Here is a 27070-nt window from a genome sequence, read left to right as displayed (position 1 = left end):
TGTAAATATAAAGAGCTCGTTCGAAGGTAATGAAAATACAACAATTCTTATTTTCAGGTGATTATATGCTAATGAAAATATACTTTATATTCCATTTCTGCCAAAAACTACCCCTAAATCTTACACAATGGTCACTAACAGTTAATATTCATGTGATGTAAAGTCCCCTCAAACAAGATGCCCTTTTCTATTGAATATAGCTGTAAAACCTTGCTCCAAAGTGCCAGTTCTTTGTCTCTTTTCCCTGGACTGTGAAATATTTGTACAATTCATGCTTGACTGACATCTCCCTGACCCCTCTGTGTTATTTGTTTTGTTAGGGCAACACAACCAAAATCTTTATTTATTTACTTTTTTTTTTTTTTTTTTTATGAATATATGGGGTTCAGGGACTTCAGACCTCAGCTCTGCCTAACCTTAACCTGAAACACAGTCTAATAATCAGCTAAAATGAAAACACCTACATGGGTTGACAAATGTAAAATATGAAAAATAGAATCTTAGAAGCTGCAGGGCGCAATAGGTGAGTCCTTGGGCTTTATGTTTGTGGATTTAAATTAAAAAAACATCATGAATGGCACATAATTCATAAATTCCAAGGACAGCATTGTGCTGCCAAGTATTGTTTAATTTTATCATCATAATATGCACCTTACTGATAGTTGTTTTTGACAATGTAGTGGAATATTTAGCGTGATTTGGCAGCTTGGATCACTACATTACAGTCATGGTAATACGAGACATGGCTGCTCCACTATCTTCTCTTCGGAGCTTGCAGCTCTTGTGGTGATGCTGTACTGCCAGTCTCAAGGGAGGGTGGCGCAGGCGTCCCACGCATTGAATTAGTCAGTACTTAACCCTGACAGTTTCTTCTAGCCTCCTGTTTCTCCTCTAATTACCATCCCTTCCTTGCCAGTAATTAAGTTGTCCCACAGCGGGGGCTTTTTACCACTAGGTAGAAGAAGGGAAGTGGCATGGACTCCCTCCCAAGATCAACCCCTGTAGATTCTCCCAAACTTACGCAGCTGAGAAATGCAGATCAAGTCCCAGTATCAGCACTGCTCCATTGATTGTAATTGCAGTGTAGCCCCAGGATAACATTACGTTTTGTGTATTTGTGTCTGTCTCTGTCTCAAAGTGTGTAAAAGAGGAAGATACTGAGATAAGATGTAAACCCAATTGGAAGCAAATTTGTAATCTTGCACAAATCCCGCTACATTAATGAAGTTGGATCTGAAATTCATGTCATCATGTCTGTGATATTTTCCGTGTCCAACATGCAGCAAACAATGCTGACAGCCTTTAGGTCCGTCATGTAAAAAGAACGTTTGAGAAGGAAAAAAAAAAAAAAGCCAATTGATGCACAACAGCACAAGCTGTGCTGGAATTTCAGCTTGCCTCACTGGCCGAGGCGAATGTTCGAAATCCAACTGTTGGAAGCGGTTTCCGCTTGAGTCAGCAAATGGGAATTCACGTCTGCTGCCAGAGCGCGAGGTGACAGCCAACATCCTCGATGGTGACAGCATGTTCATGACTCATCTAATGTAAATTTTCACAATCACCTCGAAACAGAAACACTTAGAAAATGCACAAGCAAATGTCTCTGCCATGATAACATCGATTTTTCATAAAATGCTGGTTGAGGTCGGCACGTCAGGCAACACTTCTGTGAATACATGTGCTGAGTTCAAGGGCTGGTGGGAAGATCTGACATTCTTGACTTCAAGTTGACTGTTTGTATTTTAAGTGGGATTGTATGAAGTACTTGTAGTCGGCATATTACGTACAGGAGACGCCGACGGTCGACACACATCCAGTTTAAAGAAGCACTTTAAAAGAGACCCACCTAAAAAATAAAGGGCAGTGTCTGTTTAAGTGTAAGCTATATTTTGAATATTTTCACCATTTCTGTTGCCTTTTCTAATGAAAAAAACACAGTTATATAAGCCAAATATTGCTCTTTCTTGCTCAACCAGACTCCACTGAAGATATCAATTATTTAACCTGGCAGAGGACAAGAGTTACTGGTCTTTTTCTGCTTTGATCTGTTAGTTTGTGACTTTGATCCCATGTTTTGTGAGGTCAAATTACTGATTTTGCAAATGGAGTCTGGTTGAGAGAGAGAAAGCAATATTTTGTTTAACCTAAAGGTGGTTTCCTGTCAGGAAAAGTCTGTCACAGGAAAGCCATGAAAATATTCAAAATATAGTGTACACTTAAAATTATTTTTTAGGTGGCTAAATACATTTTGCTGCTGACCCTGTCCACAGTGGTGCATTGCTTAGCTTCCTACTCGTGCTGCCATGTCAACCGCCATCCACTTACTATTGATAAGTACCTCACACAACCCCACTTCAAATAATCCAAACTATCCCTTTAAAAACATTCAATACATTTGCAAGTGTCATTATTAATGTAATTGTCATCACCTCTATTGTTATTCAGAATTTATCCTGACTTCACCGCAGGGTTCATTCTCAAGAGACTGCCTCTGGTACCTTCTCTGCTGAGAGGAAAAAAAAACAAATAAATAAAATGATGTTGTGTCACCCACTGACTATAAGTACATGGATGAATAAAAATAGTTTTGATTTTGTTGTGGTGCCCAGAATCCTGTCTTGTCAAAGTCTGGGATGTTATTAAAAACGCTTTGACAGATGATGAACACGTGGTTTTCTAAGCGCAGCTGTGATGAGATGCAGAGAAGGCTTTAATAATAGATGGCTTTTGTTGTTTTGTTTTTTTTGTTTGCGAAAGAGAGGTGCATTCGGGTACATGGTATTTGTGAGTCATCTGAGCCCCTCCGATGCCTCTGTTAGGCAGCTCATCCTCACCTTGACTGTGACCTCACTGCCAGCGTTACCTGTCTACTCCTCCTTGCCTTGTTTTGATACTGAACTCGCTGGACCCCCTTCCATGTCTCTACCACTTACATACGTTCTTTTTTCATCACACACTTTTAGCGCCTTCCTGTCTCACTGCTTAATGGCATCTTAGACCCCTCGACGTCTCTGTCCTCTTTCTAGAGTCTGTTTCATCCCCACCCTGACTTCCTGACTGCCTCTCTCCTCTTCTTCCTTTGGCTACCGCCTGCTGAATTAAACATCGCCACAGCCTCTCGCAGCAAATCTGCCGACTACATCAAATCCGCCTTCCCTCGCTCTATCCAATTACAGATGGCTCATCCAAACTAATTCAAGACCTGAGTCGGACAAATGTTACACCTTGTTTCTGTTTAAAACAAATCGGGTCCAGATCAGCACCGACAGACACATCCATGCTGAACACACGAAGAGGCTCCATGTTTTGTTTTTTTTTTGGTCAGTGTGCATCGGATGATGATATTCTCATAATTCTCAAACGAAAATGTGCATTAAAAATCTGGAATAAAAGCTGGAGTGAGTCTCAAAATGCAGGGCTATCTGCCTGATGAACAGTTCAGAATAAAAGAAGTTGTTTGCACATGCAAATTAGAGCTGCAAATTATTCATTCAAGGTTTAGTGCTGATCAAGTGGTTGTCAGTGGACTGATTATAGTTAGGAATAATTAAGATCATGAAGGAAATGTTCAGAAATATGCATAATGTGCTTGCATTAAATATAGCCATGTCAAAGCCGTCAAACAATGCATTAAGCACTGGTTTGATGTAGGTGTGGAGCTAGCTGGAGGACAAAGTTATATGTATCATATCATGACAATAATCATACGTTCAATGCAAATACATGTTTTATGATCTGATAGATGAGAATTAAAGAACGACTGGTTATCTCAAACATCAAAAGACGCATCTACAAGAATGGAATATGTGGAAATAAGCTGGAAAATCATCTTGCCTGTCATTGTGGGCAAGTTAGCTAGTAGTTCTTCATTAGCAAATCAAGTTTGAATAAGCAAGCTACCACTCTCTCCAACCAGCCTGTTTATGTGACTTTGTGTCAAGCAAAACTTCACTTTTTGTCTGCAGCAAAATTACATAAAAAAAAGGATACCTGAAACAGCAATAAGGTCTAAGGACGAAACATCCTGTTCCAGCGCAATGTCACTTTTACAGTGAGATGTTGCCCTCATTTGCATTAACAGAACATTTTCAACTTTCGACCCCTCCCTTCATTTTGCATCACCTGCTTTCCCACAATGCTTTGAAGGAGAAAGGAGATCGTACAAATTAGAACAAACAAGATAGAATGTGTTATTGAGTGAGCCCCAAGTCCCCCTCTTTCCAGTCTTTATGCTAAGCTAAGCTAACCTGCTACTGGCAGCACACTGCGAAAAATGACACTGGAATTAACTTAATGTGAAAGCAACTTATTAACATTCATCTTTTTGACTTGACATGATGAGCTCAACTTTTCTGTTCAAACTCATCCAACTGGATACAAACTTCAATATATTTTTACAGTGTAGCTTTATAATTACTGTACAGACATGAGAGTGGTGTCAATCTTATTATCCAACTCTCTGCAAGAACACAAATGAGTGCATTTCCCAAACTGTCAAACTATTTCTCTAAATTTCCATCCGGCTTGGAATACATTATCGACCACGCAGAACAAACGCTCTTTTTGTGAACTGACCAAATAGAACGAGAAAATCCACTGGTGCAAAAAATACAAATGAAAATTAGTTTCTTTATCATGAAAGACCTCAATCACCCCGACAACAGAGCTTCTCTCCGCTGCGGTCAGGGAGGTGTTACCGCCGCCTGAAGGCCGAGACAGAGAGGAGGAGGAGGAGTTTCTTCCCTCAGGCTGTTTGAGTCCTGAACCAATGACTTCATACACACAAATAATTTATAATCTGTCCACCTTCCATGCATCACTGCCGCACCGATGTCACCTTATATTGCATATATTATTATGCACTGCTTCATTTTTCTGAAACTTACTAGTAGTTGTATACAGTCTGTTTTTATTGTTTCACTTTTCTGAAACACCCACTCAGCATTGAAAATCATTACTCATTTAATTGTTCATTACTCACATATTCATAATCATTTTGTAAGATTCATCTAAGAACTGCAGACATGGCAATACGTTGCACTGTGTTTGATTGTGTATATTTCATTTTTTTCTCTAGTGCTCCCTTAAAGGAGGAGGATGCAATTCAAATCTCGCTTTTTTCAAAATCAGCAAATTCCTCCTCACAGTCCACTAGCTGTCTGCTTTCTGTGTGCTAGAGGTGCAAGGAGAAAGCATTATTTGAATCTGTAGCTGTTCAGAAAGTGGGTGTGGTTTATAGCGAAAGTAGGGAATAATGTAATATCAGTGATTGATTAAGGTATATGGACCCTTTTTAACTATTCTGAGGTAATCATGGGATAGAATATTTGGATGGAAGAAATATCCATTTCCATTGCATTATTTGCGCTTTCAAATGAAGTATTCGGATTCAGGTGCATCCCAACACAGCCCTGGCTCTGCAAACTGGATATGAAAAGTCACACAAAGCTTTTGTGTTTTGTGTCTGTGCACAGGACATTGTCATGGAAAAGGGGAGAGGGAGAGGAGGAGGGGAGAAGGGGGGGAGCGAGAGGGATGTTAAATCTTCTGAAGGATCACTGAAGGGGGGATGTATTTGTTTGGCTTCTGAAATCAAATATCAACAATCTTTCTCCAGAAATTCACACTCTACCTTTAATTGACTAATTAGAAATGCTATTAAAGATCTCTCTTTCTAACACTTTATTGAACATGACTGAAATATTAAAACACAATATGCCTGTGTTTTTTGTGTGTGATATCTGTTGTATCCATTTGTTTTAAAACCGTCATTTTTAGCACAGCTCAGAAGCAGCAGCTTGCCACGGCAGTCACCAAGAGGCTGTTTAACTTCTTAGCTTGTTAGCTATTAGCTTCAGAAACCGTGTAATGTTTAGTTTTGTATTGGGAAATCAGTTGATGCAACATTACTCATGTAAAAAGCAGCTTTTACTGCCGTACCGTCCTGAGAGACCGCGATGGAATACAGTGAGACCGAAATAAATACCAGCTGAAATGAACTGAGATATTACTGAAGTTAATTTTTCCTAGAATCTGAAGAGAGGCAAGTGCTTGATAATAAATAATATCAAATGGATTTTTTTTCCTTTGAGCAGACGTATAGCTGTTTTAGTGGCATATGTGCTGTATGTGCAAGTAATCTCCAATGGTTTTAATGACTCTGTAATTCAGCATAGCGATAACAGATATTTTACTGGCTTTGCAATTATCTTCAGCAGTGCAGTAAAACATACAATGGCTCAATTTCCCTTTTTAAATGAGTCTGCCACTTGGTTTATACATTAGAGTATCATCATATCATACAGAGTGCGCATATTTTAACTGATTCTGTCACAGCTCTGCCAGAATGAATCTCAACAAGAACATTTTTTTTTTGCTTGCACTTGTTAATCATAGACCAAAAATATTGTTTTGTTATTGTTATTAACAAGCGCAACATGTCCGTTTTAATTTCATTTCTGATAATTATTTTTCATGGAAATCCTTGGATGAATTTCCGAGGTCGTGATGAGTCTCGGTCCGATGACAAGAGTAGCTCTATCAAGCCTCTATTCATTCACTTCGGCATGGCTTTTTCAAAGTGTGATCAATCAGAGGTATTCATTTTCATAAATATTTTTATTCTAAATAACAACCCCCCCCCATCCCGCTTCTTTGATTACAGTGCAATTCTGATTTGAGGCCTTTAAAATGCATTAATGGCTACCAGATTTGCATTTATATTGGTTTTTCACTCAGGCACACAAGAACCTGAGATAGAGCTCCGCGAACAAAGACCAAAGAGCGAACACGCATCATCTGAAACACATTCGACCCCATAATAGAGTACAAGCAACAGAACCAGAGATGCTAGTGTGAGCAAAACAGGCCATCGAATTTCCCCACTAACTGAGGCACACACTGATACACGTTTTTCAGCTGCAGGTCGGATACCAGAGCGGTAAAGCAGCCAGCGGTGAAAGTGGCTTTTCTTGTGAGTGATGAATACCATACAGGAAATGTACACTTATGCATACGATAACGGGAAAGGAAGAAAAGGAATCCGGTTTGAGGATTGCAATCAGAGGTGACACGGTGGCGATGCTCTCTCACACAAAACACGCTCCAATAATTTCTTTAAGAGACATAAGTCTAGAGGGAGAGGATAATTGGTGCCTTGTGGTGTGTCTTTCTCCTTCAAGCGACTGTGACCTTTTCAGAGCACTAGACAAGAGGCTGGCACTTCCTAAATCTGTGTTTATCCTTCAAATTAGGCGGAGTGCCCATGTTATTAAAGATGGGGCAGATTTGTTTGTTGCTGATCAGGTTGGCATTGTCCACGCAGCGTGCCTCCGAGGTAATCTCTCTTGATAAGAGAACCCGAAAGGAATGGATGCTTTGTCTCTCCGCAAATCTGATTCAACCACTTTCCACCACTAAATCGTCGAGGCAGAGAAAGTCCCCGGGGAAATTTACAAAGCGATTCAGTTCTCATTGCTGGTTAGAGTAGAGCACGGCTGGGCAATCATGTGCCGAGGAGGACCGAGGGTATGTATGATTTCATTCCAGCCAAACACTACACCAGCTGATGTCACTGATTTCCTCCCCCCCCTCTCCGGCTGAAGATGTACTAATCACTGAAATTAACTGGTGGTCCAGGATGGAATGAAAATCCTTGGAAACCACTTGGACCTCTGAGGGAATGTTTCACACCTTTGACTCAAACGCTGTATATGATTATTCACTAAATATCTATTCCCTGCTCAAAAGCCTCTTTCATTTAGTCGACTTCAGTACACTGCACTGTACTTCTGGCTGGGCGATAAAGCTTATGAATATCTCAGTATTTTTAGTCTGTTCTTCACCATACATCTCAATATACACATTTTCTCTAAAATAACATACTGTGAATTCTTTAATAGTGCAAATATAGTGCATGGCTGTAGATTAAACTACCCAACAAAGTTTGCTTAAGTTTAAACTTAAACCAGCAGTAAATGCAACATGCTGCATATTTATTCAAAAACATTATATTTTGACATTTGAACGAGTCCTACGCTGTAAGTTGATCAGCTGTTTGTAACTGTCAGATGGCCGTTGATGTCAAGTTACGACCGTTTTACTGCTCTGAAAATACATACTAGTTTGAGTTCAGTTACTGCCTGCCAGACTCCATTAACATATTGCTCAATTTAACCGTTATAAATATCTACTCCTTCTAAAAGATTATTGATGATTTTTTTTACAACTCATAAACAGACACTAACTCATTTGGCGAACATTCGGCATTGACTTTAATTCATTTGAATGAAGAACGTACTGGTTGTTGCAATGTTGTCAGAGAAGCAAATATGTATCCTTAATCTCTTGTGCTATATCGTGGTCATTTTATGGTTTAGTACATATGTATTATATATTTCTCCTTTAAATAATAGGTCTGAATACTTCTTCAACTACACTTTTGTGTTCCTGGCTGCACCTTTTCCTTTAAGTACATTAAAGAGAGGTTTGCTCATAGACTTATGATAGAACTAGACAGGGCATTGCCAGTTTTTCCTGGTGGCCACTTGCAGTACTGCAGTAAAAAAAAAATCTCCACCTGGAACTTCAAACAAGCACAGTTATGAGTCTTTCTATTATAATTTTTTGATTCATGTAGGTTTAATATTTGTGAAACGCTCCTCATGCCGAAAATAGTTTAATAAGTCTATGCTCTCAGCCGAAATTTACAGGTAAGGGACTGAAAAACGACTGTGCAAATTCAGTGGGAACCAGGAAGTAAACCTGGAGGCTAGAAAACTTTTCTGGCCCTTTGCATACTGTATCTAGTTCCTTGGAATATATCTATGGGTTTGCTATGACAGTGATCTAGCTAGTTAGCAACTACAAGTCAGGCTAAAGATGAATAAATTAACCTAAAACCAGAGGTCTCCCATATGTTTTGGAGGTGGCTGCTTCAAGTAGAATAACAAATGTAATCAGATAAGCAATTGCATTTTCTCTTGTGTTTTTTTCTTTCTGACACTGTGAAAAGAATCAAAATAATCCGTTACGTATTATCCGTAACTAGCTACGTTAGGTTTTCATGAACCAACTCTGCTGTGAGGAATACAAGAAGACGCCATTAAAATATCACATTAAGAAGGTCTTTTCTGTGGCAGCAAACAACACACAGCCTTTCAGTAAACATTATACCTCAGTCTGAGCTTTTCTACCCACTTTCTGGTTGTAACTACCACATTAATTCATACTTGAATATGCTGAATATGTTTGATAAATTGGCCAGTGTTTGTGCATTATAATACTGAATATGCTCAGAGTCATTATTTGAGGGAAATCACTCAGAACAGAGCAACAAAAGTAAAAATAATCTATCAAACTTTGCTCCGTCTGACACGTCTGCAGATGTCTGACAGATGCGAATGTGGTTTGTTGATTGTTGATATTACATTTTTAATGAGAAATACTCTTCACATGCTTAATGCAAGAATTCGCTGTGTCGTCACGAGGAGAGGGGACATCTAGCACTGATGGGTGAATTTGATGCCACTAATGGTCTGTTAAGCGGGAGAAACAACAGGAGCCACCTGGGCCCAGCAACACTCCCAGCAGCACCCAACATGCAAACACACACTCCCGGTTTTAATAAATCACCGCAGCATCACAGACAGCGCTCGACGGCTGCACAGTGTCTGTGGGAAGCGGCTTCTGAAGTTCTGCCTCTGAGATTCATGTCTCTGTGCAACATCCCGCTCTGTCAAGTTACACATTATGCAAATACATTGTTTACTGTTCATGTGACAATATCAAGGCACGAAAGCCAGTGGGGACCGGGGGCTGTGGCAAGTTACCAAGAGAGACGGAGGCGGGAAAGAGGGAAAAGAACAAACTCTGTGAAAGAACTGCCAAAGGAATGTGGCAAATGACTCTCTTACTCCGTCTCAGTCTTTCCGTATTTCCGGCTTAGCAGACTGTAGAGGGGATGCAAGGAAATCAAAGCACATCATTCTGAGAAAGAGGTTCTCGAGCCATCTAATTTCTCTGCATTTACCTCCGTATGTGACGTATGAGCGGATGAACGCAAAGCAAAATATAAGTTGGAAAAAATAGACCATGCTGCAATTTTTGGATTTCAAACTGCATTATTTGGTCAAAAGTACAAAAATAATTCAGCATCGATCAGTTTATATGAAAAATTAAAAAGCAGGGCAAAGGCTGAATCAGACTGCCCCTTGTTGCTTTATGTGACTAAATGTATTTTGGGCCCTGAACCCTTTTATTTTCTTAGAAGCGAATCATTTAGCACAACCTATTTGGTTAATCAAAACCCAGTTAAAATAGTCAGGAGTGTCCATTTTGGCAATGTGAAACTCATTGTTTGACTTATAAAAAGCAAATGTAAACGTGCTGTATACGAATGCTAAATAGTGTCTCCTCTCCAAGGTTTTTTCACGCTCGGAAAACTGACCTTCAGTGGGCGGCCCCGAACTGGCCGAGGGACATTGTTGTTTGCATGATCCTGTTTAAATTGATCTAAAATAAATTTTTAAAAAAAGCAGCAGAAAGCTAAGACTCCTGTCCTTCATGCCACCATGTTATACAGTCATGATGCTGTTATTACATTTCATTATGTGCCGTACAAAATATGGTAACAACACAAGGTGGCAGGAGGAGGATTGACCCAAAATGGCAGCATGAGATTGTTGTTTGCATGATCCTGTTTAAATTGATCTAAAATAAGAAAGATAATAGCTAGAGAATGGATTGTTTTGCAGCAGAAAGCCAAGACTTTAGTCTTTTGTGTAATTGAATTGTATGCTTGTGATTATGTCATTATGTCACATGCAGTACAAAACGAGGTGTCAACACAAGGTGACGCTTTGAAGTGGCGCCAGCGGAGGAGCAGAAATGCAAGTCGATACTTCATTTCAGAGAGAGAGAGAAATGAGATGAAGTTAATAGTTTTGAGCTTAGGCTGTACATACTTCAGGAATAGAAAGTTATTTAAGATAATTTAGCAAATGACATCACAATAAGCAAAAATACGAACGTAGACACTGGGGAAATATTTCTATTGCAAATGAAAATATGAAATGCTGTTGCTCTCCATCAGCCTCAGTCTCAAAAACTAAACTTTTGTTCACATTTCAACATTTAGAAATATTCTGGATCCATATATTTTGTGTGTTTAATAATATGTGTGATCAATAATTAATTTTTGGATTGCTTTTATTTATTTATGACACTATCAATACTTGTATCATTTATTGTGGTTTGTTGACTTACAAAACCTTTTAGCTTAGGTTGCACAGATTTAGGGATGAAGAATTTGAAGATACTCTAAGAAATCACATTAAGGACAAATACCAGTTTAGGCTCTGGAGTTCAAAGGGTTAAATGGGCACTAAACCAGATTTACAAATTATGTTCAACTTTACCTGTGAAAAAATTTTACCTGTGAAAAGTCTTTCCAACATCTGAAAAAATGACCCTGGTGCAGGATCAAGTATTTTGATCCATGAAGTCAGTTTCCTGTCTCTGCTTCCCTGATTCTGACCTTTCTTTTTCAAATCTGCCTCTTGCAAGTTTCCCAACTTTACTGAGGCGCAATATTTAATCGCAAGATTAAATCCTTTAAAAGGCCACTACTCTAATGAATATTATATTCTGTTTCTGCTATATTCTGCCAATTAAGTCCTGTAAACCTCACACACTGGACCTATAACTGTTTAAATTTATATATATATCGAGCCATTGTAATTTTTTCACCAGTTTACCACTTTCATATTTCATATGTAACTCCAAACACAATATCTGTCACTAACAAGCTGCCTAATGCTGCTCCAGTGTGCAAATATTTAGGCTGTTATTCTATGATAAGATCCTAAAGCTAATGTCTTTCTGTTTGTTTTTGTTTTTGTTTTATCTTAAAGAGACAATGAAATCAAGAGAAAGTGAAGCTATATTGTGGTTATTATTTTTATATTGCATGTGACAAGGGGAATCAAATTGTTCCAAAGAAAGACTTGAGCAACGGCAAAGGGGAGTGAAAGTGCTGGTACTTCATCAATATAATAAAAAGATGCCCACAGTGCCGAGAGCGGCTGCGAGTAAATATAAAAAATGCAGACTTAATAGGTTAAAAATGTACACAGCGCAGCTTTTTGCAACTCAGATCTCAAAAAAGAAAAGCCATTAAAACAGACTCTTAAAAAAAAAAAAAAAAAGCCCATGCGGCATCAGTACACAGGCTGAAAGTGAACTCACCTATAAATTTTATATCTGGTCGTAAATCCTTGGCGGAATTTTTCCACAAAGGACAGATAACTCCGAGAGTGGTGGAAAGGTCCACGGTCAGAGATGAGCCAGTCATATTGCTTGGTGACATGTTGTTCAGTGGCCAACGGGTCCTGGCGGGAAGACTGAACTGTTATATGGTCCCATATAAACAGGAAGCAGATGACCTCAATAAACCTCCAGTTCATGCTTTTTTTTAAGCCGCTCTCTGTTCATTCTCGCTCCATTATGTGGAGACCTGATGGGAGAGAAGAGAAGAGGGGAGGAGGGGGGGGAAAGGAGAGCTGTTACATGACACAGTCTGTTTTGGCAATACAAGAAGATGTCACAGAGTTAGGTTAATTGTGTTGTACTGAACAAATAAGATAGCGCCCTTGTCATTGTCACTTTACTGTGACATGATGTGTATTTATTTTCTGCTCCCTCTCAGATTGTTCACCCTTCATGCCTCCCTGGAGTTTTCTAGAAAGCCACACAGACTGGGCCTCTCCAAACGTGGACCGTTACCCTTTTGCAGATGAGCATGAAGTACATCCTCTGTGCTGTGTGGCTGTCTTTTTTTTTTGTTTTAAAGCTAATTGGTGTCATGATAAGTTCTGACAAGGTTAGAAGACTGTTTTATGATATGTTATGACACCTAGCCGCTAATGTGGAAGAATACCATCTCCCTTTACCCAGTGGTGTCAATTACTGCTGGAGGAAACTTTCAACTATTGACTCGCGACTTCATGAATTGAATAAAGAAAATTGTGTTTAAAAACGTTGTGTTTTTCATCAAAAACAAATAGGAACTCAATTTGGCTCCACTACAACTGCTAGGGACAGTTAGTATTACTGTATTATTGTCCTTACAATTACACAATGGCATATAATAATAAATATGACACTGTTGTATGAATATTTGGTGGCAATTTATTTTACAGTGCACTAATAAGACAAGCTATACTTTTTTTTAAATTAAATCAGACAAAAACTATAAATAATATGCTCTTTTTTAGACTGTAGTTATGCCCTAACATACATATGCTTATAAGACATAGCAAGCTCTAGTTTGTATTAAAATATATGGAAATCAGAAACAATATGTTCTTTATTAAACAGAATTAGACCTCCAATTAGACCCCCTTATTAGACTTTATTACAGACACATTACAACAGACTTGTGCTCTCAACTAAAGTGAATAATTACTCTTTAATAAAGTATAATAAGGGCCTAAAAAAGGGTTTAGTACTTGCAATAAAAAGAGCTTTTCTTTTTGGGTCTAATTTTATACATCTTGTCAGTGTACCATTAGGCGTACGGTGTCTAATTAGGGTATAGCTGTCTTCGTTTGCTGACTAATAAACTCCATATTATGTCTTGTTTTTTGTCTAATTTAATTCAAAGCACAGCTTGTTATGTTTTATGAGTGCGCTGTAAAATAAAGTGCAACCGAATACTGTAGACTGGACACACAGATCAGCAAAGTAGCAGTCTGTAGGAACAGGACAGATTTATGGTGTTTCTTTATTTAAAAATCCTAGAGGCAGCAGATAATATACACAGAACGCTGCCCGGATTGGGTAATTTATAGTCGGCGTCATGCTAAGAATATAGTAGTATGACTAATATTCTGATATATTATACGACACAGCATAATCTCCCTGTTGCAATAATCTTTAAGTCAATAATCTTAAAAGCCACAACTCCATTACACTGCTGAAAAATACAACATTAACATCCCACATCCTGCTTAATGGAAAAAAACTGAAAAAAAAAATCTTGAAAACATTTTAACATTTCAAAGAGAACATTAAAATGACACATTCCCTCATTGTGCATTGACTGGGAACATTATTATCCACTTGGCAGTGAAATTATGTCTCTTAGTTACTGATAAGAAAACGATTTTCATCAGTAATTGCATTTAAGAACTTTGGCCCCTGGCCGTGGAGCACCCAACAGCGTGCTATCAGCTGCTACTGTATGCAAAAAATTCTTCCCCCCTTTCATGGTTTATTAGACAATAACACATCATAAAAGAGCAGGGAAAATTTAATGGGCCTAATCTTTTCCTGTTAAATAGATGATGAACTACTTGATTGCAAAAGTTAAAGAAATCACACTTAAAGGGAGATTTGTCTTTTTCTGTCACATCATAGTTAAAATTAGAGTGTCAGTTTCTTGTGACACCTTAAATTAATTCTGTATTTTATTATTTAAACACAGATTCACCTCCTTGCCAAAAGAGCCTGAATAATCTGGGTGTAATTGAAATATCTCGACTTGTGTAACTAATTGTAATTACACTGCCATATTTGAAGTATAATCACTCTTTGAGCTGATTGCAATGAAATTTCAACTATCAACTGAGAATGCTGCATTTCGGCTAATTGCATATTTGACGGATGGAAAACAAGGCTTCTTTTTCACCCCGTCAGCCAGACACTCTGTGACAATGTCAAAATATGACAGTATGCTTAACAGGCCTGTTTTAGGCTAATTACATAAGACTAATTTGAGCTGGGCTGTCAAAATGAAACAATACATGATCTGATAGAGAGGGATGATCCTGAGCTGGAGATTGATGATGATATGCCTTTGTTCAAAACGGGATGTGATTGTTTGTGAATTTTGAAAATAGGAAAAACTAAGCAAATGTGTCACTGAATAAATATGTCTAGAAATGATAACAGATGGGTGCTTCGTTTCGTTTATACAGCAATAAATGTTTTATAGAAAATAAAAAATTAACATTAACACGCATAAGATGGCAGGTGGCATGCTGAGCCATTTTCAAACCACGACTTTTATAAATTTGGTGAGAAATGTCGATATTAGCACCACCATTAACGTGTTTCATCAGTCATATCATTTCGTTTAAGGCTCAAAAAGCACATTTAAGTGTGTGGTGCTGTTTTTAAAATAAAAGCAGCTCCAAATTAAGCAAATTAGCACAACATTGAGCACTAAATGCCCACATGAAAGCAAGAGAACACCTTGTCTTCTTAGCATTTATAAACCTGAGTAGATTTACTTAAAGCAGTAGAAGTGACTGTGGTTTACTGACGTGCGTATGTGGCTACATAATTATGTGTGCATGCATTATCCATGTCAGCACTTAATACTGGACACTTTTAAAGTGCAGCAGCGACTCTGAGCTGCACTTCACTTAGTTTGTTGATAAACTGATTGCAGTGAATTACCTCACTCATAAACACTCAGTACAAAATCATATTTGTACCTTTTGTCGGCATGTCGCAACCAGTACTTAAAAGGGTGAACGTGGCTTTCTCTGCTCTTAATGAAAATGTTTAGAAATACAGAAGGAACCATCATTATTCATGACTATATGATATAAAATATAATATTAAAAACAGATTTAAAAAATGTAATATCAGAATTGATATTTATAGGACATAAAATACACATTTTCACCAGGTTTTAGTTACTAGCACACTTGGTGTTGCTTCTGCATCCTGTGTTCTCCTTTGAGTTACATCAACAACTTATTGTTTTCTGTAAATGTACCCTATTCTGAATTTCATGCCTGCAGCATGTTTCCAAAAAAACAAAAAAACTCATGACTTGGGCATGTTTACCACTGTGTTGCATCACCTTTTCTTTTAACAACACTCAGTAAGCATTTGGGAACTGAAGACACTGATTGCTGAAGTTTTGGAAGTGAAATTCTTTCCCATCGTGGCTTCATATAAGACTCAGGAGCTCAACAGTCCGTGGTCTCCGTTTTGTGCTTCATAATGAGCCACAAATTTTCAGTGGGAGACAGATCTGGACTGCAGGGAGGTCAGTCTAGTACCCAACTATTTTACAACAAAACCAAGCTATTGTAACGCGAGCAGAATGTGTCTTGGCGTTGTGTTGCTGAAATAAACAGAGGAAACATCTGGATGGCAGCATATGTTGCTCCAAAACTTCTATGTACCTTTCAGCATTAATGAAGCATTTGTAGATGCAGCAACAAACTGAGTTACCAGCAAGGTAGTAATATCCTAGCGTTCAATGTTAGTTTTCAGCCTTGCCTCTTACATGCCCAGAACTATCTGGATTCTCTTTGCAACTGTGTGCAGAGCCTCCCCTAATCCTTGCTTGTTGATGACTGAGCCTTTTTCGAGGATGCTCCTTTCACACCAAGTCATGACACTTATTTCCAGTTCACCTTTGAAATATTCCAAACAGGTGTTTTTTTTTGGTTTTTTTTCGTGCTATCCACAACTTCTCCCAGTCTTTTGTAGCCCCTGTCACAACTTTTCTCAGAATGTGTTGCAGGCATCAAATTCAGAGTGAGTGTATATTAACAAAAAACAAGCAGTTTGAACATTAAATATCTCGTCTCTGCCAAAGACAAAAAAGGATTTTTAACATTCTTTTTAGGTTTGAGGTGGTGCAACAAAACAATTTTGGTCAAATTTTCAAAAGGCCTCAAAATATATGTAGTGTTGCATGTTTTTGGCATGACTGCATGATTGTTGTCTGTTGTTTGATGAGTAATTGTTGCACATGACCACAAAATTTTGTGCAAAGCCTCAGTTCAAAGCTGAGGTTTTGAACAGTAATGAACAGTCCACCTTATTTATTCGAGGCAGGAGAAAACAAATAAGGTTACGATGTAAAAAACACAACTGTCTTAGACACAATTGACATGCCCTTAAACACTCTCCGATTTATTACATTCATTACCGAACCCCTGATCTTCACATTTACAGCTGCACACTGGAGCTTAACCCTTAAGTTAGTTTGTGTGTACTCTCGACCGTGAAAATCTGTTAACCCAGAGGCTTAGTCATCTCCACCACCTGAGGTGTCACCACTGTCTGAATACCCGACACCTCCTGCAGTGAGTACATTTACATTAATACAGCCACATGATGACAGGAAATTCTCAGTGCTTCTTTGTATAACCCTCGTTTCTATTCACATATTAAGATTTGTTTATCTTGTACTGACATGAAATGCTAGATTTTCTGCTCGCTTGCCTTTTGGGTTTAGCAACTGAACATTATCACACTTTAAACTAAACTTTATTTCTAGACAAAAGTGACTCTGATTCATCAAACAGCACCAAGGGGTGAAGATAAAGATATAAAGGATTACTGGACAAATATGTGTCATTGTGGTCACTTGTATCACAAGACAACATGGTGGTTGTCATCTTTTTTAAGATAAAGAAAGATCTAATTTGTCTTGATAATGAGAAGAGCTTTTTATGATAAATAAAGATCATTTAACAAGCAAAGATAACGGCGAAAAATGCGAGGACAGACTTTTTTGAAGTGATAAAACGTGCTATTATTGGAAGAAAGGCTGATGGATTGATCAAAACAAATGAAGTCCATGCCCACATCATGATCTGAGGGCCTTTACTGAAACAACCAGCTCAAAACACTGTCCACATGGGGTGGGATGATGGACTTCTGGTATTTTGGGGGTTGGAGCCATGTGGTGCAGTGCACCAGCTGCACAGCTGGAGACGGCTGCGATTAGAAACCAGATACACGCTTATTCTTCTCTTTAGAGGATGCAGACTCTACGCCACGCTGCTCTTTCGGTTTAAATAAGGGAGCTACAGAAAACAGTTGGGAGCAAAAGTTTCTCTCAAAAATAAACTGATGTTCACGTGCAAGAAGCGCTGACTCACCAGGAGCAAATATGCAGCAGTGTTAATAAGCCACGGAGGGCAGATGATGTTAAATTGGCTTGGGAGGAGATAACGCATTTGGTTAATAATTGTTGCCCAGGTCCTGTGAGAACTGTTGTCCGATGTAGGAAACAGTTCAATGCCATCACAAGGAGAGCCAAATAATTTGGCTGAGAACCACAGGGGACAGTTTGACAACTGGATGGGGGCCATCCACCATGCCAGTCCCTCACTGGTACTGAGATTGTGACTGCAGCTGCAAACCCAGCTCAAAGTGTTAAAGAGTGGAGATTGGCATTTAAAGTTTTAGTCACACTCGCGTTTCAGGAACACTTTGATTTGCCTTGTTGATGTTTTGGGAGGAAATACAGGGACTATTACCAAAATCAGCTATTTTAACTTTCAGCAAAGCGCAAATAAGTTATAGTGACAAAATATCCCGGATTTGACAACACTTTTTAAAGTTGTGCTGATGTTGTACAATTTTTAAAAGCTGCTCACAAAGAGAAAAGATGTTTTTGATGTACTGTCAAATAAATCGAACTAAAGAACTATCCCTTGTCTCAGTGAATCCCCTTTTTTTGAATCAAATTTTAGGTATGAATATAAAAAAGTCTTTATAGTCATTCAAAGATCAAACTAGGATCACTATTAATTACAGCTGATCAAAATGTCCAACAGTGTTTCTTCCAACTTTCAAAAAAACGAGATAAAAGTTCAATTATTCTATCCCACCCCCCAAGGATGCCTGGTGGTCCCCGGACCCCGGATTGAAAAACACCGGCCAAGGTTACTGAAACAGGAGCAGCACTGCGGTTTTGAAAGGATGATGGCGCCCTGCTTTTCCCCTGATCTTCACTGAAGTGGGTTTGATATGTTCAAAAAGGAAATGACTTCCTTGAGTGGGATGCTCAGAGTCCGACCAAAATTAAATTGCTTTTTTTTTTTTTTTGTCTGCTACAGCGCACATACAGTATCTGTTCTGAGTCACTCGTCCTGTGTTCTCCTTTGAGAAAATTTCAGAATGCAAAAGGGAGAGCTGTCTATTTTTCGATTTCTTGCAAAGAGCAGTAACGTCAGCGTTCTATCAAAGGCGAAATTGAGCCAGACGGCAGCCAGCTACACAACACAAGAGCCCAATTTGAACAACAACCACTTTGGCTTAACTGCTAGTCTCCTTTTTATCTATCTTACAGATATGAACACGTCTTGTAGTGCACCCTAGCTTGTTGAATAAGCCACCAGGCAATTCACCAGAGAAACTGCTAATGTCAGTTTACAGGCTAAATAGGTAATTAGCTGCTCAGCTGCAGCACCTTAAACACCATGTAAACATACCTGCAAATGTCGTTTCTGTCCAGTTATTGGTTCGGGTCTTATTGACAACACTCTGTCTGCCTATGACATTAGCTTCTCTGCTATAGTCTCCTTCTTATCTAACTTATCTTATCAAACACGAACACGTCTTTTAATGTACCTCAGCTTGTTGCATAAGATAAAGTTGCCAAACAAACATTCACTGGGGAAAAGTGCACTGCTAATGTTAGTCTGCAGGCTGGATTGCTAATTAGCTTCTCAGGTGCAGCACATTAAACAGCATATAAGCACACCTGTTTGAGTCTGGTTACATGTTAGCCTGGTATCACCAGACTAATTAACAAATGTGTGTCTGCCAAAGCAAATGAAAGCATTAGCCCACAGATTCGTCTGGTTCCCAGCGTAATTTGATGCTGGCGTGGTCCTTCAGTGACACACAGGCTGCAGCACAAAGTTATTTATTAAGAGAGATCAAATTATTTGTATGTTTAGTTGACTTTATGCTTATTATTACATTATTTATATGCTTTGTTTTTGTTATTTTCATATTATGTTAAGCATTCTATGCATTATTTTTATATTATTTTGTAACTATTATTATCAAGTGGGCTTTATTTCCCATCCTTAACACTGGAATTATGGCATTCTAATCTGTTTTTAGGTTAATTCTGTTTTTTTAATATGTGAAGCCCTTGGTGGATGTAATTTTGTTGTTGTAAAGCACTTGGAGCCGCATTTCTTGTAGGAATGGTGCTATGTAAATAAAATTTATTGTTATGATATCTCCCCAAAGACCTTTTTTTCCTTTTAATAATAAAAAAATATATTTACTATAAATCTAAAAAAAAATGACATTGTATTTTACTACAAAAAGGGATGAGTGAATGCAATTTCATCTGGGCTTTAAGGTCGACTTCACTATGATGGAGAGGGATACACACAGGAGCCTGTTGCAGTAAGAAAAAATGTTAGACAGCAGAGGCTGCAGAGCAAACAACCAACATCTCCCAGGGGATCTACCCTACCATCTCATGCCAAGTAAACTTAATGTTATTTTTTTTACCATGAAAATTGCACATTTCATCAGAAAATACAGTTACCCTACCCAGAACCTTACACACTAATTAAATGTATTGACCACCCTGCGATCAGGCTGGTCTAATCAATCTCTTTTAATGCATTAGTTCTAACAAACAACACTTTTTCTACATTTCAAGAGTGCTTTGATTACTCAACAAAAGGCAATGCACCAAATATCGTTGACTTCACTTCACTTCACTCAAAGCAACATGTGATGCTTCAAACTCTCTTTCCATCCTGGGGTATTTGAATCCTGTTGCCGCCGCCTGAGATCATAACTCCCCCAGATCACAAATCTCACATGCATTCCACAAATTTGTTTGGTGGTGCACGTCAAAAAAAAATATTCCCCCGTCTTCTGTTATTTGCAGATTACTGTTATTTGCGGAGTGGATTAGTGAAACAGAGAGAGGAAGAGACAGAGAGTGGATCACGTTACCCTTGAATAAGCAGGGTAAAAAGGGGAGGATGTCTGCTTCAGGAAATCACAAGACAGGACAAGGGAGGCTTGTTTTCTCCATCCTCTTTTTAAACAGCCTTATTCATGCCGCAACTCCTCCTCCATTCTGGTTCATTCAAGGGGATTCAATCTCCATTCTGGTCCCGTCACTGGCTTTGCCAATCAATTCCTCTCTCCCCTGTGTGGGGCCCTAAGTGTCCCTCTTTATTCTATAAAGTTCATAAGAATGGGGAGGCTTGTTCTCCTTATTTGTATTCTAAATCCCAGAGAGGCAAGAGATCAGGGTAGAATGAAGGCTTTTGCAGAGACACAGGTAGACTCAAGGGAATGAGACCAGATATGGTATTTCTACTATCCGTCTATCCATTTCTTGTACCTGACATCTGGTCACCAATATGTAATATTCATTTTCTACATTATTTATCGATGGAGCTGTATGGATGTAAGCAGATGGAGTTCTCTCTGAACTGTTATCAGCATGGCTGCCTCAGAGCGAATTAATTCCCAGTGATATGGGTATAATGCGCGTAGTGAAGCAAAACCTTTGACTTAAGGTAATGGATGGATGGCAGCCTAAAAATGAATTTTTATACTCCTCTGGGTTATTTTAGCTTCACAGTTCATATTAATATGACCTCAATGGAAGCAAAGGGTTATGTGAGACTGATGCAAGGGAATGACAGAATGAGGAGACAGCAAAGAGAGCAGAGTTGCATCTAAATATGCCAAACCAGTGTCATGTGAATTCAGAGAATTATTATTGCACAGCTCACAGCCATGTCTGCAAAGGCGTGGTAATGGTCTGCCACTTGCAATTGCTGGGAAGCGACAGAGGAATGGGGAAGGCCGGCCATGGCTAACTTCGTTTGTACTGGATTTTTTTTTTCGCCCCCTCTGAATCTCTCGCCTCGGTCCCGTCGTTTTTCTAAAAAGGACTGCAGTGGCACCCTGACCTTCAGAAAACATGGCTGAGCAAGCAACACTCTGTTTGATAATTAAATTCTCTGGTTGGTCAGCAACCAATCAGCTCAGCTCGGGGATCAATGGCTGATTTTAAAGAGCAAACTAATTCACTAATGGTCAGAGTTATTCCAATTTACCTGGCTGCTGAATTATTGTGTCCAAATCTATTCTGGGAGGGGAAGGATCAATGCGAGCCGGGGGGAGAGCGGCAACGGCAGAGGGGGGGGGGTTGCATCTGTCATGTGGAGCAGTGCGAGGAGAGCGCTGTGAGGTTTATTTGATAGCTGCCCAGATGAAGCAGCAATGCGGGGGCGGTTTATGAGATGGCCCTAAACAGGGACTGTCTCTGTCATAAAGCAAACTAATTAATAAGGTTTCAGAGTGAGCATGAGAGCAAACACTGTGGAATGTAATGGTGTAAGATTTTTGGATGTGTGATTTGGATAAATTAAGCACACTGGCTGACCAAATGTGCCAATTAAAGGAGAAATAAGAGGAAATATGTAACAATTGCATCTTCAAGAATGAGTACTGCAATCCAAATAGCAAGTTGGAGCCATAGATGGTATAAATAGTTTGAAATCCTTTTTACTACACAGCCTATGGTTGAAGCAACTCCTCTCCAGGCTCGAGGAAGCTCAGGCAGGCTGTAGGAACGCTGCAGAAGCACAAGGCTAGTGCAACATTGTAATTTGACCACAATAAGCAATGACAAGTCCTCCACTGTAAGTAAGCCCATTATCCTGAAAACAAAAGCCCACAGCTCCGAAGACACACACTGGAGTTGGAGTTCAGTGACTGTCTGCTTTCCTGCCTGCCAAACTCCATTAGTAAATTGCTCAATTTAACCGTTATAAACATCTACACTTTCTAAAAGATTACGAATGACTTCTTTCAACTCATAAACAGACACTAACTCATCTGGCAAACATTCAGCATTAATTTGAACAAGTTTTATTAGGCCAAAATAGAAATTTCAAAGGAGGACACTACAGCTGTAGCATTATCATCAGAGAGGCAAATATCGAAATATCATTGTCATTTTAGGATGTATTGTAGTAAATTTATTACAGATTGCTCCTTTAAAATTAGCATGAGATAAAAAATGAAATTAATTTGCCTCATGAGGCATTTATGCAGCAAAGAAAATAAGAACAATTTGACAGTTGAATTATTTTCAGCTTTATTTTCTCTCCAATTGGTTATTTTAATACACAGAGCTCACCTTATTTTTTTAAATTAAAATTATGAATGGCAGCGCTGGATTGATTATCAAGAACATATGTCTCTTAAAGACACTGAGGGAAAAAGAGCACAGCGGCAGTGATCTGCTCATATGTTCATCTTATTCCAGGAGAAGGTGTTTTGAGCTGATAGCAAAAACAGAAGGATTCTACCTCCTCTGGCTGGCATCAGAGCCTTTCACCAAAAGAGAATGAGATGCTAGCTAGCACAGGCAAGCCATTTGTCACCACATCCACTGCTGCCGCTTTATGCTACTGTGGCTGCGTTACAGATGAAGATTGATCATTTGTCAACTCGCAAATTGGCTTTCAAGTGCTTTCTCTAATTACTCTGTGGTTTTATTGATGAGAAACCACTGACTGTTTTCCTTCGATTTACCTCGCCGGGCGCGGTCTTTGTTTTGAATGTGTCGTCTCTCACCTTCCTCTCCAAAGGCATCAGAGGGGGCAAATAAAAAAATGGGGCAAAACGCTCCAACCTGAGGTGATCTTGCATGCTCGCTACCTCTCGTTCTGAACGTTCCACTGAAACAATGTAAGATTAAAGGCGAAAAATGCCAGAGCGAATTCCATTCCCTCAGCTGGTCACACTGAAAATGCACCCAGAGGAGCCCCTGACATGAATAAGAGGCGGAATAGGAGTTGCTGGGAGGATGTAAATGACACTGTTCGCACTGCAGTTCCTCCTTGCTCATGCATGTAAATGTCAAGTGATGTTATCCACTGTATGGTTTCCACTGAATAGACCCAAAAGGTCTACACCGAAGGAAAGGATGAACAGGGAGGAAGAGAATGCCTCGGTGGGGGTCTAAATGTGTTTATCTTCTACAGAGAGCACGTAAGATAAGTGTAACATAAATACACCCAAGGTGCTTTCCTTCTTTCCTCTGAAGTGTCTGCATGTATACACACTTTTGTGGCATTTGCAGCTACTTCTCAGTCAAAAAAAAAAAGGCTGCACTTTATTTTACAGTACACTAATGAGATGAAACAATCTTTGCATCAAATCTGAGAAAAAACAGAAATATGTGTATCTTCATTAGACAGTATTAGACCCAAATTAGACACATTAGACACATTACAAGCCATAAACTAAAAATAATTAAAAATAGACAGTATACCCTTTACTGGACCATTATTAGACTTTCTTAGGGGGTAATTAGGGACACATTTCCCTTTAGTTTACAGTACAGATGAAGACTTTCCCTGTTACTGTCTAAAAATTAACATATTGTTTTCATTTAATTTCATACAAAGTACTTTTTACTGTAGTACTGTACACAAAAGTGCAACCAAAAATCACATAACAGGCATTTATGGCTCACCTCAGACCTCATTAATATGTTTAGTTTTACTTTTTTTTTTTTTTTTTTGTGTAATTACTCGAATTTAACAGCAGCCTCCTTCCTGTTTTCTCCCTTCTGCGACTGATCTGTCATAATTGCTTGTGTCTGTAACATTTTATTCAAATCTCACGATCAGAGAGCCAGGGTAGGGTGTGATGAAGTGTTGTTGCGAGGCAACTGTGAGACTGCAATTGGATTTCAGAGGCGCATTTTATTTTCGAGACATATGTGAGGAATGTATCACCTTATCAGGGTTTGGGGTGGGGGTTGGTGGAGGGGAGGTGGAGAGCATGATTTGCTCATCCTATTTCGTCGTCTGAGGTGCAGGACTCTGGTGGGAGGGGGGAAGAAATGCTTCTTGTTTTGTCTCTTCCTGGATCGTATCGGCGCGTGCACGAGCCGGAGCCCCGAAACAAAATGATGTGTTTCACTCTCAATCCCGTCCCTCCCAGCTTGCACTCCTAACGACCGTCACACTTGAGCAGTTTCTACTGCCAGATGTTTCTATATCACAGAAAAAAGTCTGAGGACAAAAAAAAATAATAAAGGAAAATGTTTTGCCAGCACATTTCTGAGCGTTAATGCTGCTTCACCTAACCTTTTCATGACAACCTTCCACTTTTGCACTTTTTTTTTTAGGCGGGGGTGGTTCTCTGACAGAAATACATAACAGCTGCTGCCCTCTCAGGAGACTGGACCACTGGCATTATGTGCAGAGAGGTTTTGTCCAGCTGCAGTGGGTTATTTTTGTTCGCCTTTGCTACCCCCCTTTTGCTCCACGCACTCTGATGCAATGCCATCCCTGAATTTACTGACCTCATTTTCTCCCCCAATTTGATGTTTACTTCCCAATTCACCCCTTGACGAATTGCTAATCACGGGACTTTGGCAAGAGTTTCCTATCTGACCAACAGCCTCGCTCTCCGGCAGCAGAAGGAATGGGGTGTTAAGGCGATGGTCACTGCTCCTATTGTTCCTAATTCAAAGCTATAAATTTGCGAAATGGAAGGAAAGCACAGGAGCAAGCACAGACTCAGTGGGTTCCATAAATCAGCAAAATCTGCAGAGACGCAGAGCAGATGGTGAAAATGAAAAAAAAAAGTGCTCCCATCTCAATTCCTTGCAGATTAAGCATCGCAAAGCTAAACTGTTCTGTATTACGTATGCCTCGTGCCAGTGCTGTGCATGAATATCAATATTCTAGGGGTGTTTTGTTCCGTGCCAGGCTCAATCTCCCTCACAGTTAGAGTGAACTTACTCTGTGTCAACTGGAATTTAGTGTCATCTATTAACCTACAGTATGTCACTTGCAATTTAGTGCTGTAATGCACATTACAGCCTCAATACCACAAAGACATGCATAGAATATCGCTATACTTGCCTTTTTTATATTCAGAACTACACTGTATCTGTGACACACTGTCTATACTGTCACAAGCTGAAATATGACCTTTTTAAATCTGAAACAAGCACTTTTTTAATCTGAAACATTGACTTTTAAATCTGAAATATGCCATTTTTAAGCTAAAACATTCCATTCTAACGTGCTACTTAGGCTACTGTTTACAAATATTACAGTATGCAAGCAGTGAACACCATGCTGGTAAATAAATCCCACAATGCACTGCAGTGGGGACTACAACAGCAACAACATAACAGACGGAGGCTGACAGTAATCGCATCAGCTCAGTGTAATATCAGTAACACTTCCATTCAAATGTAAGTGAGGTTTCACTTTCCTAGGCAGAATATATTTACAAGTAACCATGGTTACGTGGCTTTAATTGATGAGGAGGCTCTCAGGAAGGGACGTGCACCCAAAAAGAATCATACTACTGCTTATTTACGCAAAAAAATATGCAGAACAATAGTACACTTTTGGGTTATATAGTATATAATATGTGATTTCGGACACAGCAACGGACTGTTTAAAGTGAAACATGCAATTTTTAAACTGAAACATGGGCTGTGAGATTTTTTAGTCTGTCCAAAATCTTAGTTTGAAATTAATAGTATGCAAGGTGCATGGTATTTCCGGGTAAATATTACAGTATGCAAGTACAGGACAGTACAGGACTCTGCGCAGGCAAATATACTCTGCAGCAGTCATGACAACAGCTAGCTGTAATGTACTTTTCAAAATAAGTTCATTGTTGGCATTGGTTACTGTGGTTATGCAAGGAAGCTCTCAGGAAGTGATGTTACATACGCATACTACAAAAAAAAAAAAGAATAGCAAAAATAAGGAAATACAGGCAGAGGGCAGGGTCTCTGCAGATACAGACACAACCAGACACTTCTACTGGGTCACAAGTGATGATTTAAAGGAATTATGTTTGTATGAGTCCATGCATTGTTTATTCAGGAAAATGTTATATGCTTCAGATGTATTGCTGCTGTTCTTTTAAAGATATATATATATATATATATATATATATATATATATATATATATATATATATATATATATATATATATATACTCCATGAGCTGGGAGGAACAGCAATTTGTTTCTTCTTGTGTATGCAAATACACAAGAAAATGACTGTAAACTAAATGTTGAATCTTGTATAAGGAAGAGTCTTTAAAGGATGGGTTGTTTTATTTCCTTGTAGGCTCCAGATGAATTGGATGCATCTGCCATTTAGCCCTGGGAGCATTCTTAGTGATTACCCTGCAGTGCCAAGGACAACGACAATTAAGTCTCACAATGGATGGAAATAGTTCACTTGGATGTATTTGCAA

The 27070-nt window shown here is 39.0% G+C and overlaps 1 protein-coding gene across 1 annotated transcript in view; it reads right to left on the bottom strand.

Annotated features, from left to right (window-relative positions):
• The window catches only part of brinp1 (bone morphogenetic protein/retinoic acid inducible neural-specific 1), a 159144-nt gene that overhangs the window by 109053 nt on the left and 23021 nt on the right, over positions 1–27070 (bottom strand). Inside the window, exon 2 of the mRNA XM_084745831.1 lies at positions 12247–12514. Coding sequence (XP_084601957.1) covers positions 12247–12464 — 218 coding nt within the window. The 5' untranslated portion in view covers positions 12465–12514. The remainder of the gene's footprint in view (positions 1–12246; positions 12515–27070) is intronic.

This window comes from Lutjanus erythropterus, chromosome 20 (genome assembly GCF_056507025.1).
Source record: "Lutjanus erythropterus isolate fLutEry1 chromosome 20, fLutEry1.hap2, whole genome shotgun sequence".
NCBI classification, from domain to species: domain Eukaryota; kingdom Metazoa; phylum Chordata; class Actinopteri; order Lutjaniformes; family Lutjanidae; genus Lutjanus; species Lutjanus erythropterus.
Note: the sequence above shows the minus strand (reverse complement) of the source record. Positions and strands in the feature narration are given on the sequence as shown.